General features: G+C 44.3%; 1 protein-coding gene across 2 annotated transcripts in view; it reads left to right on the forward strand.

Annotated features, from left to right (window-relative positions):
• Positions 1–1,906, forward strand: part of Herpud2 (HERPUD family member 2) — a 37,290-nt gene extending 35,384 nt beyond the window's left edge. The window contains exons 7-8 of one of the 2 annotated variants that reach the window (XM_063233969.1): positions 460–574; positions 1,038–1,906. In XM_063233969.1, coding sequence (XP_063090039.1) covers positions 460–574; positions 1,038–1,199 — 277 coding nt within the window. In that variant the 3' untranslated portion in view covers positions 1,200–1,906. Of the gene's footprint in view, positions 1–459; positions 575–924 lie in introns of both variants that reach the window. The other variant, XM_063233970.1, reaches the window with a different exon arrangement.
• The last annotated feature ends 17,278 nt before the right edge of the window (positions 1,907–19,184 follow it).

Below are 19,184 nucleotides of genomic sequence, written 5' to 3' on the forward strand. Positions count from 1 at the left end.
CAGAATTATTTAGAAGCAGGATTTTTGTTCAGTGTGTTTTATAGGGAGCATTAGTTCAAGGAGACGTGTTTTTCAGTTACTTAGAACTCGGAATAGTCAATGTACTTCTGCATAAGAATGTTCTTTTTAATGATAATTATCATTAATAATTAGGTTATACAGATAGCAAGTTGTACTTATAAGACTGATTCTTCTCTTGTGTTACCTTCTTTTTGGGACAAAAGTGGTCCAGTTGTGTTTTAGTTTGAAAAATACAAAAGAAAAAGATTTTGTGATGCCTAATATGTTTTTGTATCTAACATGGGGCTAGTTAAGTCCCTGATAGACTTTTAGATTTGAATTGGCTTTTGTTTTCCTGTCATTGCTTTGAGGAAGGCAGTTTGTTTTTCTTTTGTAGGATACTAATGTTTTATACTATTAGGATGAAAAAATGGCAATTTGTCTTCTTTTCCTGAACAGACATCAAGCTGGATGGTTTCCCTTTAGGCAAGAAGGTCAGCAGCGGGCTCCCAACAACAATATAGAAATTAACCATGACGGGCAGCATGCCAACAATGTAGAACTTGAAGAAATGGTATGTTATTGAAGGTGTCAAATAAAGATTTCTCCTTAGCACTGTGTGGGACCAGCATGATGAAAAGAGCATGGCTGTTCTTAAGCGTTTATGAAATGGTGTGTGAAGAAAAGCTAACATCGACTGTGGTAGTTTCAACTGGGAGAGTGTAGACTATAATACTGAGTATTATAGAATAAAATGGGAAAGGATTAACATTCTTTCTTAAAACAGCCCGGGAAGAAAGTTATACACATAGGGAGAGTTTATTATATTATGTTGTATTGATTTCACATTTAAACTTGAATGTCCAGAGACCAGTTTTGGGCTTCACACAGGTTTGCAGTGACAGTGTGTCCTTCACTCACTAGGTGCCCTTAGCCCTGCCCTTTTACAAAGAGGAGCTGCGCCTGTCTCTTCCCACTGTGAGTTGATGCTGGCGGTGCAGCTCGCTCAGGAGAGTGTTTCTTGTTTTGTTTGAAAGGAGCGCATTATGGACGATGGGCTGGAAGATGAGAGTGGAGAAGACACAGGGGAAGACACCAGCACAGCTCAGAGGCCTGGACTGATGGCTTCGGCGTGGTCTTTTGTCACCACCTTCTTTACTTCTCTAATACCAGAGGGACCTCCCCCGGTTGCCAATTAGACCTAAAAACTGTGCCAGCTGTAAAGAGGCTCTGATTTTAGGAAAGTGGTTTAATAACAGTGCAATTTCAAAAAAGTTTATAACTTTCTTTTGATCATGATGTACAGAGGTGTCCTATTCTTTAAGCTTCTCATGCGTATGAGTGTTTTAAGCACAAATGGACTACTAAGTGTGTGATTTTTTTTTAAGATCCTAACAGAACATAGCATAACAGCATTGATCTTCTAGGTTTTATTCATTTCAATTATGTAAAAGATACTGGGACAGACCAATCCGTGCGTGTCTTATTTCTTTAAAGAGCTGCTTCCCCTATAATGTCCATAGCTAGTAATCCAGCCCTTTAATGTGTAATTTGAATAAATATATCTATTTTCTGTGAATTATCCTGTAAGTTTTAAACAGAATGACCTCATAGTTTTTAATAAAGAATATTATTTACCTAAAATGTGCTAGTAGCATCTTGCCCAGCCATAAAGCAATAAACTTCTCAGTAATCTTAATTTTGACAATTGAATAAATGGTGAATACTTTCCATTTTAAGGGTGTGCATCCCATCATTTGGAATTAACACCTTAACAGGAAAAAAGGCAGCTCTTCAGTGGAATTAACAGTGACACAAAATGTTTGATACAGGCAGTACTTTTATAAAAGGAAATTGTTCCCTGTAATTTTTTTAAATAAAAAAATCAGTTATGAATGATGGTAAACAGTCTTGTTGGTATTTGCTCAAATTCTTCAATAATCTATGTAAAAAAGACCTATGTAAAAAAAAATCTATGTAAGTTTCAGTCTTTTTTTTTTTTTTTTTGGTTTGTTTTGTTTTTTGAGACAGTGTCTCAGCAGTGTAGTTCATGCAGTGTAGTTAATCTTGGACTCACTGTGTAGCCCAGAGTGCCCTTCAACTTTTGGTGATCCACCTGCCTCAGCCACTGAGTGCTGGGATTGCAGGCATGTACCACCATGGCTGGCCTCAGTCAGCATTTAGAAGGTTGCTGGTCTTCGAGGTCATTTTTGCCTCCCTCCCTTCCTGGTGGTATCCCTTAGTTCACAGGACTCTGCACACCAGAGTTTTAGGGTGAAAGCTCTGGGTCCTAGTAGGCTGGGGTGATCGTGGTGGTGGTGGTGTTCAAAGACCAGGCTGGGCCACTGCTCCAAAACTCCAGTCAGGACTGAAGGGCAGGAAGGGAGCTTTAATCACTGTGGCCACACTAGGAAGCATAGTTAAAGACATTTGAGGCCTGTCTGAAGGAGCTGCAGAAAGTTTGGTTTTATAAGAAAGCAGAAGAGAAGCAAAGGCTGGGGTTTGCATAGCTGTTCAAGCTGGAGAACTCAGGACTGGTTCTGTGACAGCCATCATTGCTTGATGGGACAGTTTGTTTCCTATCCTGGGGCAGTTTCCCATGTAAGGGAGGTTTTGCTTCTGTGGAGGTCCTCTATTCTGGGGCTCACCATTGCCTAAGTAGTTTTAGTCCCTGTGTCTCTGAGCACCTTGCCATTCCTGGAACTAAAGGGGCCTAGGAGAGTTGCTCAGAAGGGAACGTTAGAGACACCAGGAATCCAGGAAGTGTTAACATTGCAGATGGTGAGGGCGGTAATGGGCCTCCTTCAGTCTGCAGCCTCGATAGTCTATTGGAAAATCCCGGGAAAAGCCAATCTCGTATTTCAAAAGCAGCAAGATTCTTACGGGGTAACTAACTAACTGAACAAAGGTAGATGGTGGGGGACTGTACATGATATGAGGTATGTTACAAAAGTATTACTGGACCGGCACAGGGACGTGTGATTAGATAGCAGAACAGAGCAGAGGATGAAGAACACATTCATGAATTTTTCTGTTAGTCCTGTGCTTAGAATGATAAAGGTGACATTTTGGCATCACTGGTTGACCCTTAGAAGAGAAAAATTAAGTTTCCATCTTTAAGTGCCCATCAAGACGCCATGTCTGAGTAAGCAAACCATGGTAACACAAATAAGCAGCATAGAGGAGAACTTACATCATGTGAGAATCTATCTTTTTGGCCCAATCCTTAAAAGAAGAGTCTGACATTCAATCCAGTGGAAACAAAGTGGGGGCCAGGAAAAAAAGAAAGCGGTTTAATAAGAATCAGGTAATAAAATGGAGAGAGAGGAAGTTCAGCATGTAGAAGTTAAAACTAGGAAACTGGTAAACTTTGGAGGCTGCAGAGGGGTGTAAAATAGTGTAGTCTTTGCAGCAAGTGCCGGTGGATACAGACTCACCCGTGTCACCTGTGGCCCTTAGACTGAAGTCCGGTAAGGTCTGGCCCTGCCTCCAGGAGCCCTGAGCTCCCTCTGTCACCTCCATTTAGCGAGGTGGGTCTTGCACCTCCAGCAGAGTTTCCGGCACGAGGACTATTTACTTACTCATTTTCTTCACTGCTGCTCAGAACATAGTCCCGTTTGTCTCAATGCTAATCACTCAGCAGATCTCAGCATAATTACCAGGTTGTTTTTGTCTTCGGGAAGTTTTTTGCTAAAAGCTTCATTTACTTCTTTGCATTTAATACCACTGCATTTTCCATTTGTTTCTTGATTTGTTCACCCATGATATATCAGCGCATGGAGTTTGAGGAATGTATTTCTGCTCATTGCTCCATTTTCAGTTCTAGACAAGTATTTGGAATTTAGGTCAGTACTGGATGAGCGCGTACACTGAACCAGCTGAGGTTCCAAACCAAGTCAAGCGTGTGTGGGAATTAGCTTGTGGGGTGTTCATTGCTGGCTATAATTGGGAGAAACGGGAACTGGCAGGTGTTCAACAGAACGAGGACCTCTGAACTCGGTAGGGTCCATGGTGAGGGACAGATTTTCTCAGGGCTGATGTAGTCATCGTGTCCAGGGAGAATCTGGGTTTTGAACTTTGCGGTAAATAACCTATCAAGCTGACAGAGATGATCCATGGGTCAGTTCCTACCTAAGGCAGGGACGGGGTGGGAAGAAGGTGCAGAGAAAATCAGGAATTGATCAGAGATAATGATGAACTAGAGGAGAAGGGGAGCTGCACTTCACACGGTGGGGTGGGGTTTTGAAGGACAGCACTCCAGAGGACATGAGCAGACCCTGCTTCCCGCCCACCGGCATTACACTCCTGGCCCTTCTCAACTTTGAAAACAGGGTGTCATTAAGTCTCGTAAGCTGATGAGGCTGGGCTGGACTCAGCAGTCCTCCTGCTTCAGTTCCCACAGTGCTGGGATTAGAGACCAATGCCACATCTCCAACTTGAAGTTAGATTCTTAGTGAGAGAAAAGCCTGTGTTTGGAGCCTCTGTTGTGTAGTCCCGCGGCAGTTTCTGATTCACACATCAACTCTCTGTAGTCCATTCTACAACCCCATGGCCTGCTACATCTGGAATGGTGGCATTGGGTCTGCAAAGCTGGGCCAGGCTCCTGCATGTCCTCTTCTCAACTGTCACATTTGGGAGGCCCCGTGTGGCCAGCAGCCTCTTCTCCACTGGTGGCAGTGCCAGCACTGTATGCGTGCACTGCAGCCTGGGTACAGGACAGAAGCCTGCTACATGGTGGGCACAGAGTGTTATGCATCCATCTCCTGTCTCATGAAGGAGGTCTCCCCACATACACATGTCAGGTATTTAAACCAAACCTTTAACGCTGGCGAAAAGCCAATGAGAATGCTGGTTGAATGCAGGTGCTATGGAGCACTGCGAACCTTTTAGTAAAAGGTGCTGTGGAGTCTGCAAAAGCTTTTCTTATGAAAAGGGGGACCAGTTTCAGAGTGTGGTGCTACTTTGCTGGCCAGGACTCTTGGTGAGGGGGGCGCTTTGCCAGGCACAGTGAGACCTCGGCCTGCAGACAGCAGATCTGTCTATCCAGAGCTCGCTCTGGAGGTCACAGCTAGCCCACTGTGTGCTTGGGGGCACAGCCAGGAGGTCCCAGTCCTGCGGACCAGTTTCATGGGTCACCTTGTCCACACTCACTTCCTGAATGTAGTGCTAAGTTTTGACTTCAGCTGGGGAAATGAACTCTTGTTCTGCTTTCCAAAACGAACACATACTGCTCAATGGGGCACTGATTCCCCTTTCTCCCCAGTGTCTCAAAGCCACAGGAAGAGCTGACAGCCTGCATAGGACCTTTACGTAAGTCCCCCACCCCTCACAGAGGGTGCAGGAGAACCATCCTATCCAGTTACATGGCCGTGCAAATGATCAATGCAGGTGATTCAAACTCTTGCCGCTGTTGGAGCATTGTTCTGTGCAAAGGGCTGCCCTGCATTTGAAAAAGTTTTGAAAGACAACTCATGGGAGGCACCACTGTGACTTCCAGTTTCCAGATGACACCAACATTAAATAGAGGCCCTAAAGTGACACAGCTGGGTCCTAACAACTGGATTTGACTAACAACTGGTTCTACTCCAGACCTTGAACTCTATCTGATTACACAGCTCAAAAGACTCTGGCTTTGAGCAAAGGATGGTGAGCTTATTTTGTACCAACCTTGCTGCTGAGAAAACTGGAAAGCCAGAAGTAAGGCCTCTATGCCTAGTCGGGCATCCGAGGGCTGTGAGAAAGCAGGGGTCTGTATTTCATCGGGCAGAAGTCTACATCTGTTACTGATTTTTCTCCTCTAGCCACTTTGCCATTTCAAGTGCAGTGGCTGAGAATCTAAGCAGAAGCTTTAGAAGACTGGAAACATACAGAATTCAAAATCCAGTTCTGAGAACGTTGCACTCTTTTGAAAATTGTGAAGGCGGTAATTTATATGAAAAATTAATGAAGTAGGGGTGCAGTTTCTATGGCATTTTGTAGCAATGTAAAACTAAAGAGTTAATAAGCAGGGAATGTGAAAAAATCCAAAAGAAGAAAAGAAAGGAGAAAAAATATAGAGCAGAAGGGAGCAAACAGGAAATAAACAAGGCTGATTTAACCCAAAAGCATCAGTATCCCCACTGAGTGTATGCAGATGTATGGTTTAAATTCAGGTTAAAGACTGGATAGTCGGGCTGGAGTCTGAACACTCAGAAACTCTGAGGCTTGAAAACAGCACGTCTTAAACATAAGGATACAGAGAACTTCTGAGAAGACCTACCATGCACTACGAGCCCAAAGGAAGCTGGTGTGTTGAGTGTGCAGAGCAGACTCCGAGGCAAGAAGCACTGACCGGATGAAGCGCAATCATTTGTGATGACAGATGGCCCCCTTGGCAGGCATACATCGCCCGAGCTGCTTACGTTATCCTGCGTCATCTTAGAGGTGGTCAAAGAGGAGCCAGACTCAAAGTTCTCAGGGAGGCAGAGGCACTTAACCATGAAGTGTCTCCAAAGACTTGTGGATTTAGGTGCTAACCTCGTCAGCTGATCGGCTTGTTAGGAGGAGTGGGCCGGTTGGGGAAAGTCAGGGGTGCCACTGAAGGTGTATCTGCTCTGCTCTTCCTTTCTCCGTCCACTTCCTGGCTGCCATGAGGTGAGCAGTTCTGTGCTCACTGTGCCACTTCTGCCATAACGGTTCTGCCTTGGAGCAGGCCAGCCATTGACTGGATCCATGAGCAGTAAACCTTCCCTCCTGTAAGTGGTTGATATCAGGTGTTTAAAAGTCCCAGCATCAGAAAGAGAGAAAGAGACAGAGACAGAGACAGGACAGAGAGAGACATAGAGACACAGAAGGAACAAGAGTACACTATCCAATAGGATAAGAAATGTATTTTCTTTTTTCATTATTTGAAGAATATTAGTTTCTGTAATCAAACCTACATAGATAAGACCCTACATATTTAATGTAGTGCATTACATCTGAACAAATGGAAAATAAGTTTCTAGACCAATATGGCTGTTAACTGGTGAATTGGGATGCTTTTTCAAAGTTGACAACATAGCTAGTTTCCAAAAATTCAAGAATATCTATATATATCTCAATAATAGCAGTAATAGGATTTCCAGCTTCTACAATCATCTGAACAAAATTATAGAGATGTTTGGCGCCCTGTAGTAAAAGAAAAGGAAAGAAACAAGAAAAGACACCCCTTCCTCATAAATTCTGTTATGGTTGTGATACCTGGCACCATTTTTTAAATTAGTTTGTCAATCAGCATCTGGAAGGAAAACACTCTACAGCCGTGTCATTAAAAGCAGCTCAGATAAAGCACGATCAGCACTGCGTGTCATAAGTCAGGTACAGTTTATTTCACGCTCACAGAGGTATGGTAGAGTGCTTTCCTGCATCTATCTGTAATACTAGCCAGCAAATAAATGCTGACTTTCAGGAAGGGGCTATGGATGTCTACTAAATGTCATTAATGATAGCTCACACTTATCAAACGCGGGTATTTGTTTAATCATAGCAACCCTGTGAGGTGGGCATCATTATGACCATTTCGTTTCACAGAGGAAAACCCAGCAGCTGTCAGAGGAATGTCCATCACAAGCCATTCGGGTACAGGGCCCCTGCACCTGATTATGCAGCAGCACCCAGGTTTTCTAGTTTGTCCCACGTTTTGGTTAAACACCAGACCCATGCTGAACTCTCCTTCCATTTTGATGACTCTGGGTTGTCGTGGAAGTCTCAGTATACAAGAGAGCAGAGCGTGCACTTATTGGGATCTACTACAAACACGCCTTCCTCTAGTGCACCCTAACTACCCTCAGCATGCGTATTATTGGCCATATTTTAAATCCGAGAAAAGTGTCAGAAAGAGTCCGGGGCTGAACCAGACACGATAAGAGCAGAGAAGAGAGGACTCTGGTGCTGCTTCCCCATTAACCACACAGTCCCAGCACACCGGAAGCTGGACTGCAATTTGGCCTGTCCTCGGGTATCAAATGACAGTGTCGCAGCTGGCTGCACTTCGAGACTTCTCACGCTGGGTGGCGCTGGAACCCCGCATAGCTCTACGGCTGCGGCAGCGTTGTGGGCCGCGGTGGAGTTTGTCGCCTGACTATTTCTGACCCTGGTAATTTGGTCTCTGAGGCTAAACTTTGGGAAGACAAGAGTCCAAAGGATTGCAGGGCGTTGCTGGCGCTGAGCTCCTGGCCGCTTCCCGGGCAGTGGACTTGGGTACACTCTCACCTACCTCAAGGGAGGGAGGATCCCAGTAGCTAAGTAGGGGCTTGGTGCTATGCTAGCCGCTCAAGGAGCTGTAGATTAAACGCAGTGTGTCGGGTTTTCCCGCGGGGCACACTCTGGAGCTTGTTGGAGGTCACAGTGTCTGATGCGGGGACCCCTCTCAGGCTCTTCCCGGACACTGGCCACCAGCTGCAGAGATGTCTGTAGAAAACTTTTGGAGACATTGACAGACTGACAGGGTTAGACAATGGATGCGCTCTTGCGCCCTCTGTCAGAGGAATCAGAAACACCTTAGCACAGGAACAAGGCTTTTTATTCTTACACTTCAGCACAAGAAGGAAAGCCACGGGAGACAGAAACCCCAGGCCGACTTCAGCAAGGATTAGTACAGCTCTGACAACTTTACAGGGCAGAACTGACATTGTAGCTCAGGCTAGCCTCGAACTCACAGAGATCCTCTTGCTTCAGCCTCCCAAGTGCTGGAACTACAAACATTTGCCACCACGCTGGGCGGAGACCTGATCTCTTAATGTCATCAGAAGCAGGCAAGGAGATTTAGTTCTTCATCAAGGCTCTTCGTGCCACGCATCTCATTATGTTGATTTTACTCTGCTAATAAGGCAAAGGTAACTGTGGGTTATGTTAGTGACTATTCTGGGCTTGCATTTGTCCCTGACTGCCTAGAATTTGAGCCTTAGTATCTGGGTACAGTGGATTTTGAAGCAGAGCAAATTATGCCCCTGCTTCAGTTGTTCTGGCTTTTAATGATCTTGATTTTCAGCTGTGGCTTTTTGAGAACTTTGCAGGCCACGTAGTCTTTGAAGGCTGAGCTGATTTCCCACCCTTCCATTTTCTGGTTTGCTGTCTTCATGTTACAGCCGTGAGAAGCGGTCCACTCTGTAACCCTCAGCTCCCTCCTACCTTTGTTGATCTCATAGGACTGGGGGCTCACCTGGGTGTCTCCTGTGGGTTCCCGTGATTAACCTCGAGTCTTCCCAAGGATCAAGTTTGTGCAGGAAAATATAAGAGCTACTCCAGTCAAGGAGAGATCGAAGGCGACAGGGACACAAGGCAGCTAAACACAACCAGGGCTTAAGGCCTTCATGAGACAGCTGGTGACCGTTGGATGGAGTCTGAAGCTTAGTTAGTGGAATTACTTCAGTCTTCATCTCTTGGTTTTGATTATTGTTCTGTGGGTGAAAAATGTACAAGAAATTTTTTTGTATTACTTTTTGCAACTTTTGAGGGGATCAGTTCTGAAATAATTTCAAACTTAAATGTGAAAGAATTTCTAAAATGTTACTTGACCGTGATTATGGAATATTTCAAACACATGGAAAAATTTAGAGCATACGGATGACCCCTGGTTGGGTGATTCAGAGGTGCTGGTGGGAGCATCAGACAATAATGAAGTGGTTTCTCATCACATCAGACACTGTCACTGTGCAAGCTTTCAGTCTCCAGAGACGGCTCACGCGGTTAAATCAGACCATTGTCTTTTAGACAAGGGTCATTTAAAGTTCTGACAGCCTCCACATTAGGACAAACCTAGCGAGAGGCTTAAGTACAGTATTAGCCTAGTAAGACCGAGAGGGTAGCTTATACCTAGTGCCTCACTTAGCTAGTTTTTTGGGAGAAGTATTTCCCCTGGTCCTCATTTTTTTTATACAGTCATTATTGTCTAAAACCACACAATTATGTCAAAGTAGTCTTAATTTGCAAATGTTTTGGGTTTTATTTTTTTTTTCATTTAGTAAATGAACTTTTACCTTTAGAACAGTTTTAGAGTTACAGAGAAATTATAAAAGCAGCATAAAGGCCCTCTACCCCACTTCGTGCATTACCGTGTTGTCAGCACGGGACAGCTGCAGCAGTTAATGAACCAGTATTGATACACGAGTGTTAACTAAATCTACACTTTACTCAGATTTCCATACTCTTTATGTACTGTCCCCTTTCTTTTCTGGAATTCTGTCAACTTAACATTAAATTTAGTCATCTTGTCTACTTGGCTACTCGACTGGGACAGTGTCTCATGTCTTTTTGGTTTTTGATTTTGACTACCTGGACCATTTGGACAGAATTGGCAGATGTTTTATAGAATGTCCCTCCCTTTGGATTTTGGCTGGTGTTTATCATGATCAAACTGGGGAGATGTATTTTCTTTAGGAAGAAAACAGTGGCCAAGGGCTAGTCTCATCACCTTGGGTCAAGAGTGCGTCCTGTCCACCTGACTTCTACTCCTTGTGTTTATGTTGGCATTCTTTGGGAGATGGGATTTCCCTGTGTGGTCTAGGCTGGCCTTGAACTCCTTGTATAGCCCAGGCTGGCCCCATAATCTCAATGCTCCTTCTTAGCTACTCAGTGCTGGGAGCACTGGGCTTGCAGGCGCGCACCTGACTTTCACTGGTGATGCTGATCTTCGTCTCCTGTCTGACCTCTCCGCTGTAAAGCTACGCCCACCTCACATTCCACTCTGCTCTTTGGTGGGAGTCACTGGGTGCGCTACTCCATGGAAGGAATAGGAGTTACATTACACTGCTTTGAGGACAGGGTGTCTACATAAATTATTTGGAATTCTGCATGGGAGATTATACTTAGGATCTTTTGAAAATTCTCCTGCATGCCTTGATTATAGTTAGGATCTTTTAAAAGGGAAGTTTGCTGATGCCCTGATAACAAAGAGTCAATTGTTTTGCCGTATCATGACAATTAATTGTACCATTCCCTCTGGAATAAGAAGCTGTCATTTTTTACAAATGGTAAGGGAAGGAACATACCTGAAAATTCAAACAATAAATTGATTTTATAATGAATATGTTTCTTTTTTTGGTCTTTTTCCATTTTTATTGGTACCGGGGATTGAACTCACAACTGCCTGCTTGCAAGGCAGGTGCTTATGCTGCTGAGCTAAATCCCCAGCCCCATGAATATGATTTTTATGTGCTCAAAGGCATTCTCTTTGGCTTTTTTTGACAGACTTTTTTTTGGTAGGAAAAGATAAAATAAGAGAGGAAGTGGGAAGGGACTGGTGTGTGATCAGGACACAGTGAATTCTGGTGCCGAGTGCCACCCAATAGAAAAACAGTCTCCTAAAAACATGACAGCGTGTCGTCATCCACCTTATTCACCAGATCTGGCCCTGTGTGACATCTGGTTCCACCACAAAGTCAAAATGACCATGAAAGAGAACCATTTTGAATCAGTTTAGGACATCAAGACAGCTAGAATGGTGCAACTAAAGACATTTATAAAACAGGAATTCCAGAACTACTGCAGAAAGTGACAAGAATGATGAGTTAAGTCTGTTGTGTTTTTATGGGGATTGATAACAATGTGTCTTTGCGGTAGTAAACCTCATTTCACTTAAGCATCCACTGCATTTTTAGATCACACCAGGGATTATACTGTATTGTAATGGCTTCTTTTCTTGGGCCCCTTCACAGGTAGGCTACAGGCAACCTGAAAATAGGGGGGATTCCTCTGCTGGGAATATCCTTAGTACCAGCCCTAGGTCTGATACTTCAGGAATATTTGCTACATGTAAGAATTCATTGACACCCTATCTTTGAAGTAGACAGCTGTTACTACTGTTTTTCAACTGAAACTGAGCCCCAATTGAGCGACACCAAGTCAGCGGGCTAAAGACTGCCTTCTGTGTGTCCAGGCCTTTCACAGAGCTGTGGTCAGAGCGACCCTCTCCCTTCTCATCATATCACACCTCTCCCCATCATTCCTGTAGCAGAAATAGGGAGTCAGAGGTTGCTCCTGTAGCTCTGGGCCATTGAGGGCATCTGAGCCCCTCTCAGATGGCCAGGATACCCCTTTAGCCTACTCCTAAAGGCTGTGGGTGGAAATCCCTTAATATTATAGCACTGTGGTCATTTTCATGGATCCTCTCATGAGAAAACACCTGTGAATGTCTTCACCTCACTATATCAGCTGCTACCTGGCAGTTTTATAACAGGAATATTATCTCTGAGCTCCTGCATGGGATAGGGTTGGGGCAGGCTTGATGCAGAATGGGGCTGTTAAGTCTAGTTCTGATGTGTTGAGTCGGGGAACTAGGGAGGACAGTCAGATGGTCTTCCAGGAGGAAGGATGCTGTGCTTTGGATGTGATCTGAGAGTGTCCTCAGGAGCCTGGGTGTTGGGATCTTGGTTCCTGGTATGCTGGTGCTGAGGTGTCATGGTTTATGTTTGTGGCCCCCAGGCCTCATGAGTTTGCATTGTGTATTTGTGATTGGTTTATTGCCTAGTGCTTGGATTGATGGTGTTAGTGCTCCACCCACATAGGGGTGGAGCCAGGATATGATGTAATGGCAGGAAAAAGGTATGTCTTTCTCTTTGCTGGTTCGAGCTTGCTGTCAGCGGCTGCCATGAACTGTGGTCCAGCCATGCCTGCCTGTCTTGGAGCCAACTGAGTGTGGACTGAAACCTCCAAGAACTGTAAGAAATAAACCTTTCCTTTCCCAACTTTGGGCTCCAGGTATTTTGTCTCAGCCACAAACATAAAGTAACTAAGACAGAAATTTGGTACCAGGAGTGGGATCGTTTGCTGTGACTATACCTGACCATGTTTCTTGAGAGGCTTTGGAAATATTTTGTGGCCAGAATTTGGAAAGTTTGGACATGTCCCCTGTATGCATAGAGCTGGAGCAGCTTAGGCTGTTCTGTAGAGGAGATTCTGGTCAGAGCTCAGGAGACCATAAGGCTGATGATAGAAAGCCTGATGGTAAAGACCAGGCTTATGAGGTTTCTGCTGGGAAGAAGGACTGTTGGGAAGAAGGTTGTTGGGCTCCACATGATGTGTGTTATGGCTTGGCAGAAAGTTTGTCTGCATTTTGCCCCTGCCCAGAGACTTTGCCTGAGACTGAGACAAAGGGTAATGGACTGATTACTCTTGAAAAGGAAATTAAAAAGCAATCGAACATTGAGGCTGTGGCATGGCTATTGTTGGGGGCTTTTAGCCAGCTTTATGTTTCAAATCAGGCGCAAAGAGCCCAGCAGGATAATGTACAATGCTGTGAGTTTGGCCGGAAGGAAAATTTCAGGAAGGCTGTGGATTGTAAAGACAGAGTTGAGATTTTGATTCCTGAGGAGAAACAGAGAGATAAGGAAGATGGCCCCAGGGCATCCCAGGAATCGGGTCCCCACCCTGTGCAGCCTCATAGCAAAAATGAAAAAATTTACTCAGAGGGAAAAGCTGCAGAGCGCCATGTTCCGGAATGGCGACAGCGGCCACGTGAGGTTCCAGAATGGTGGCAACATAGAGAAGGTTTTTCTCACAATCAAGTAAACAGAGCCCTGCGATCCAGGCAACTGACCCCTACAGCCAAGAGAGAAAAAAGCCTGGCTACTGCTTCAGCTGGCAGCAGACCTTGGCGGCATCCACAAGGTGCTGATTTTAGATGCAAGGAAAATGCACAAATTCTGAGGGTAAGAAGGCTTGCACCTCGATTGCAAAGGGCCTGGCTAGCCAAGCAGTGTGCCCCTGAGAGGGCAATTTGTAAAGATGTAAGGATGAAGCCAAAGGTGCAGTGGAGACCCCAAAAGTTTGAAAAAGCCAGAAACGTGGATGATCCAAGGAAAGCTGCAAAAAGCAAGCAGAGAGGATTTAAGAAAAAAGCTGCAGGAATTAAAATCGATGGAAGTGCCCTGGGGGTGGAATCACCCAAGGCTTTTGGAGCTTGCAACCAGATTGCTTCAGATGGTGAGCTTAAAACTCTAAGACTTAATGTTCGTCCTGCTAGATGTTGAACTTGCTTTGTTTCCAATGCTTTATATTCCCCTATTTGTAACTTTTAGAATGGTAATGTTTATCTTGTGCCTTTGCATTTCAGAAATGTTTAACCTTGTTTCGTTTGTACAGGGGCTTACAGTTAAGAGTTTGCCATAGATCTATCTTGGAGGAGACTTGAGACTTGGACTGTTCAGCAATGCTAAAACTTAGGACTTTGGCAACTCTTGGAGGTGGACTAAATGTCTTTTGTATAAAGAATGTATGTGAGTCCTGGGGGCCAGGGGTGGAATGTCATGGTTTATGTTTGTGTCCCCCAGGCCTCATGAGTTTGCGTTGTGTATTTGTGATGGTTCATTGTCTAGTGCTTGGATTGATGGTGTCAGTGCTCCACCCACATAGGGGTGGAGCCAGGATGTGATGTAATGGCAGGAAAAAGGTGTGTCTTTCTCTTTGATGGTTCAAGCTTGCTGTCGGCAGCTGCCATGAACTGTGGTCCAGCCATGCCTGCCTGTATTGGAGCCAACTGAGTGTGGACTGAAACCTCCAAAAACTGTAAGAAATAAACCTTTCCTTTCCCAACTTTGGGCTCCAGGTATTTTGTCTCAGCAACAAACATAAAGTAACTAAGACATGAGGGTATGATGTCTTTATAAGTGGGCCCTAGGGAAGGTCCTTATGTACCTGGGAAGGGGCCATGGGACCTCAGACTCTCCTTCATAAGCTCCTGCCTTTGTGACTCGGACCATCACAAGGTCCTCACCAGCACTAAGCCAGTGGTGGCACTAGGCCCTTGACTCTCCACAAATGTGATCTAGGTGAACCTCTTTTCTTTAAAAGCTAGCCTGCTTGAATTATTTCATTACAGTGATGCAAAAAAGACTAATACAGGGGGTGTAGATGAGTTTTGTTTTTTTCTTTGTCCCAGGGATCAAACTCAATCTTGCGATTGCCAGGCAGGTGCTTACACTGCTGATCTAAATCCTCAGCCCTGATACGAGGGTTTAGATTGAAGACCAGAAGGATAGATTGTGGTATTTAAAAAAGAGCCAACTGGAATTGGGGCCACAGATGAGATAACTAGTGTGATGGTTCAAAGACTGTGTCAATTTGAGTAAAAACACCCTACTCAATTGGATCAGCATACTTCTGGCTGTGGCTGAGGGGATTTACTGAAGACAGAAGACCCGCCCTGGGTAGGCTCGCTGCCTGACTGATATAAAAGGGAAACAAAGAAGTAAATCTTGCATCTGTTTCTTAGGAGGAGCTGCAGTCTTCTCCTTCACCTTGGGCAATGTCCTGGCTTTCAGTGCAGACTGCTCAGCCTTCCATCCTAGACCTTTTGGCCTCCTGATACGGACACACAGGGCCCTGCAGTGATCACCAGGCCTTCAACCTCCCGTACGCAGACAGACCTTTTGCATTCTTAAATACTTGACTCTGTGGGCAGGCACTGAAGTCAATTTTGCAAATTTTTTAATATTTGTATATCTTGCATTAAATCTCTTTCTCTATTTGACTGATACAACTAGTAAGTGATTTAACAAACCTCATACATAATTGTGGATAAAACTGTAAAATTTGCACATGTAATCAAGTTAGATAAAAAGCTCAGAGAAATCTCACTTTTGCAACTAGGCCATCTGGTAGCTCAGTGTCTTAGTAAAATATGCCACTTGTTTCTCAGGCAGGCAGACATTGTGTGTGTGTGTGTGTGTGTGTGTGTGTATGTATGTATGCACATATCCCTGCTAGAGTGTGTCTGCCTATAGTGCCCACCAGGGTCCTTGGTCCCTAGTGGGCAGTCATTTGTTGAAAGATGTTTATTTCAGCATTAATAATGGTGAAAAATGAAAAACAATAAACCATGGTAAACCATGGTAGATTCACTTGATGAAATACCATGTAGCCTTTCTATGAGGACTGTAAGAACAATTTTGGAAACTCAAGAAGCACATATGTATTTTCTCAAAAAATTTACCTCTCATGGACCCTGGACCTTTTCTTAAGAAGCTATTGGATGATGTGATTTCCACGAAGAAAAATGTAAACAATAATTTGAAGTTGTGATCCTTTCTTTTTCTATATTAAGTTTTTACAATTCAGACACAGTTGAAAAAACTGGATTAAACTTGACAGAGCATTGGAACTCTTGACCGTGAGTCAAGTGTGTGTGGGTGGAGCAGGGAAGAAGGAAGAGGAGGGATGGGGAAGGGCAGAGGGACAAGTCCATTACCGTCCACTTGCTAGAACGTTAGTAGGTGGCAGTGCCCAGCTCTCTGTCAGATGGTAGGAAATGACCTTTAAAATTTCTTCTATGGTGTCTGTGACCTTCTGTCTCATCATTTGCAAAGGAAAAAGAAAGAAAGAAAGAAAGAAAGAAAGAAAGAAAGAAAGAAAGAAAGAAAGAAAAATTTCTCAAAGTTCTGTTGCTCTAATGTCCCTTCATCTTAGGGTTTTCTGGTCCTCAGAGGACATGAAGACACAGTGTGTTGGGTGATGAGGTCAGTGTCTCAGAAGGCAGTCAGGTTTATCTTCCCTTGCCTTTTCCTTTCCCCATGGAAGACTGGACAGCCCACCCCATCATCTGCTCCCTTCAGTCTAGCCGCCATGTTTTGAAGCAGGACGATATCTCACCATACACGAAACTCTTTAATTACCTTGCAATTATTTCTCTCTAGATGGCTGTCAGGGTGATGGAATCCCAGATCCCAGACACAGATAAGAAGGACAAAGAAAGAAAGATACAAGAAAGATGTTAAAATGTCCATAATGAACTCATGTATCTTGAGGAGACCTCTAATCTAATGAGAATGGATTTTGTTGAGAAGATTGTGCATGAACAATTAATTATTCATGGCAGAGACATCATTAAGATTTCATTTTGTTTAAAGGCCTCTAAGTGACTTAGGAAATTGGGTTAAGCTAGAGAAGAATTTAAGAAGGAGACAAGGGAAAGCTTTTCATTATATTGACTTTTTCTAATATTTTCAAGATAAATATTATGATTTGGCACATAAATTATGCTCCAGCTGGAAACGTCCAGTGATTTGCCTGGGCAACAGTCTCCACATGGGTGGATGGTGATCTAGTATGGTCAGATGGACGTAAGTTGACAGAGATTTGTGAAAGGCTTATGAGGTTTGTTCCAGAATTCTATAATAATTCAATTGGGAATTTGGTTCCTTCAGGAGTGTCAGGAGTCTCTTTGAAATGATAGCAGTATTTGTGCCCCCTGTGGCATTTTGAATCCAATGATTCCTTTTCCCAGTGTCCCATGGGAGATATGCCCCTGGTCACTTAGAGGAAAAGGCAGGACATCGCTAAAAAACCCTTGAGATCCAGACTATCATAGGTCCTCCAACCTACTAATCTTAAGGACAAACATCAGAAATTGATGTCAGATTGAGGTTTCAATAAGGGATTGATTCCAAACCCAGAGATCTAGGGTGAACTTATAGGCATTGTATACAGGATCAATTTCCATAAGCAATTACGAAGTATCTGTTGAATTCATTCAGGGCTCTCATCTTGTTTGTATTCTGAACACCCAGGACCATGCCTGGCTCATAGGAAGTATTTGTTGCTCAGGAAGTATTTGTTGTTGAGAAATGTTAAGTTTGAATTAGTAAAAGAGGGCACATCAGTGTGAAGAACATCATCATACCCACCAGCAACCTAGAGAAATAGGGGAAGGAGGTCTCTTTCTTTCTTGGGGACTTTCCTGTTTGAGGCACCATTATATCTTATAGCTAAAATACTAGGATTGATACACTAAAGCTTTAGGGTGAAGTGGTATAGAAAACAGAGGTTCAGCTGAGGGATCACAAGTTGTGTTTTAAGCTGTGTCCTGGGCCAAGAAGCACGGGGATGCCATAGCATCCGCCATATGCAATGCCCTGCGTCATGAAGCCCTCACACTGGAGGAAGAGGGAAGGAGCCAGGAAACAGTTAATACAATGGAAAGTCAATTATCAGGCTATAAAAATCAGAGCTGTGCCTAATATGATTTTATTTTATCAAATTCTGCTTTAATGGTTTTAGAAACTGTCACACGGAGAAACAAAGATTGTTCTTTATTGTTACAGATTCCCAAGGCAGACTTTTATAACCACTGCTTCACTGATTGTGTTATGAAATCAAATTTAATGTGGTTTTTATGCAGTGATAGCTCTTATTTTCAACAGTAGAGAAATCCAGCCAGGGGCTCCCTGATTTTAACAGAGTATCAAACAACGTATTTGTATTTCTTGCTCTCAGCTTCTCTGTGTCACCCAGACAGGCAAGATGGTGTTGCTGTCTAAGCTTGACACGTACCACAGCCCGCATTCCAAGACACAGTTTACACATTTACAGCTAATGTTTAGGCCTGGAGTGCTGGTCTCCCTCTCTTGAGATCAAATACTTGGCATTCAATACTGCTTCCTTCATGCTGGGGTGAGGAGGGGTGGCCTTCTCCTTGAGGTGTCTCCAGGCCCTGTCCCTGTGTGAAACCCAAGCTCTGGGACCAGGCAGAAGGACAGGCTGCTCTGGGAGCTCCGTGTGGGACCACACAGCGAGAATTTGTTCTCACAGCAGACATGCGTTTGGAGGCGCTGGTGTTGGTGGTGCGACTTGGGATGTTTCTACCCTGACCTGGTTTCTTTCAGCTGATTAGTACATCGTGGTTTCTGCCCCCTTAAATCCTAAGAATTTTAGGATTCTGGCACCCAGTGATGGTTTACAATGAAGGCCTGGCTTCTTGTTTTCTTGTTCGTTCACTGGAAGCAATAGAATTTTCCAAGGAGCCTCTATTCTGTGGTCTTATACCATACGTTCATCCCCACTCTTTTCCCATTCTCACAGAGGGTGCTGGCTTCTTGCTGGTCACATAGCAGAGACTGTTATTAGTGCTCCAATGGAGACTCTGGCTCTCAGCTCTGCTCTTTGCTGGCCTTTCCTCTCCAGGCACTCTAGACTTCATGGTGTCTTCTGAACACCTCGGCAGCTTCTGCCTCCTGATCAGAACCCTCTCTGATCCCTCCAGCTCCCCTCTCCTGGCTTCCTCTCTGCATTCCCGCTCTCCCCCAGGTGCCAGCAGGCCTGCTGGCCTTGTTCCTGTTCCCCCACAGTCCCTCCAGCATTTATGATTGGCTGGTTTCTTGATCCTGGCCATTCCTTCTGGGGTGAGATGGAATCTCAATGTTGTATTAATTTGCATTTCTTGAATGACCAAT

This window comes from Cavia porcellus, unplaced genomic scaffold, assembly GCF_034190915.1.
Source record: "Cavia porcellus strain 051 isolate PalLab524CR breed Dunkin Hartley unplaced genomic scaffold, mCavPor4.1 scaffold_23, whole genome shotgun sequence".
NCBI lineage: Eukaryota > Metazoa > Chordata > Mammalia > Rodentia > Caviidae > Cavia > Cavia porcellus.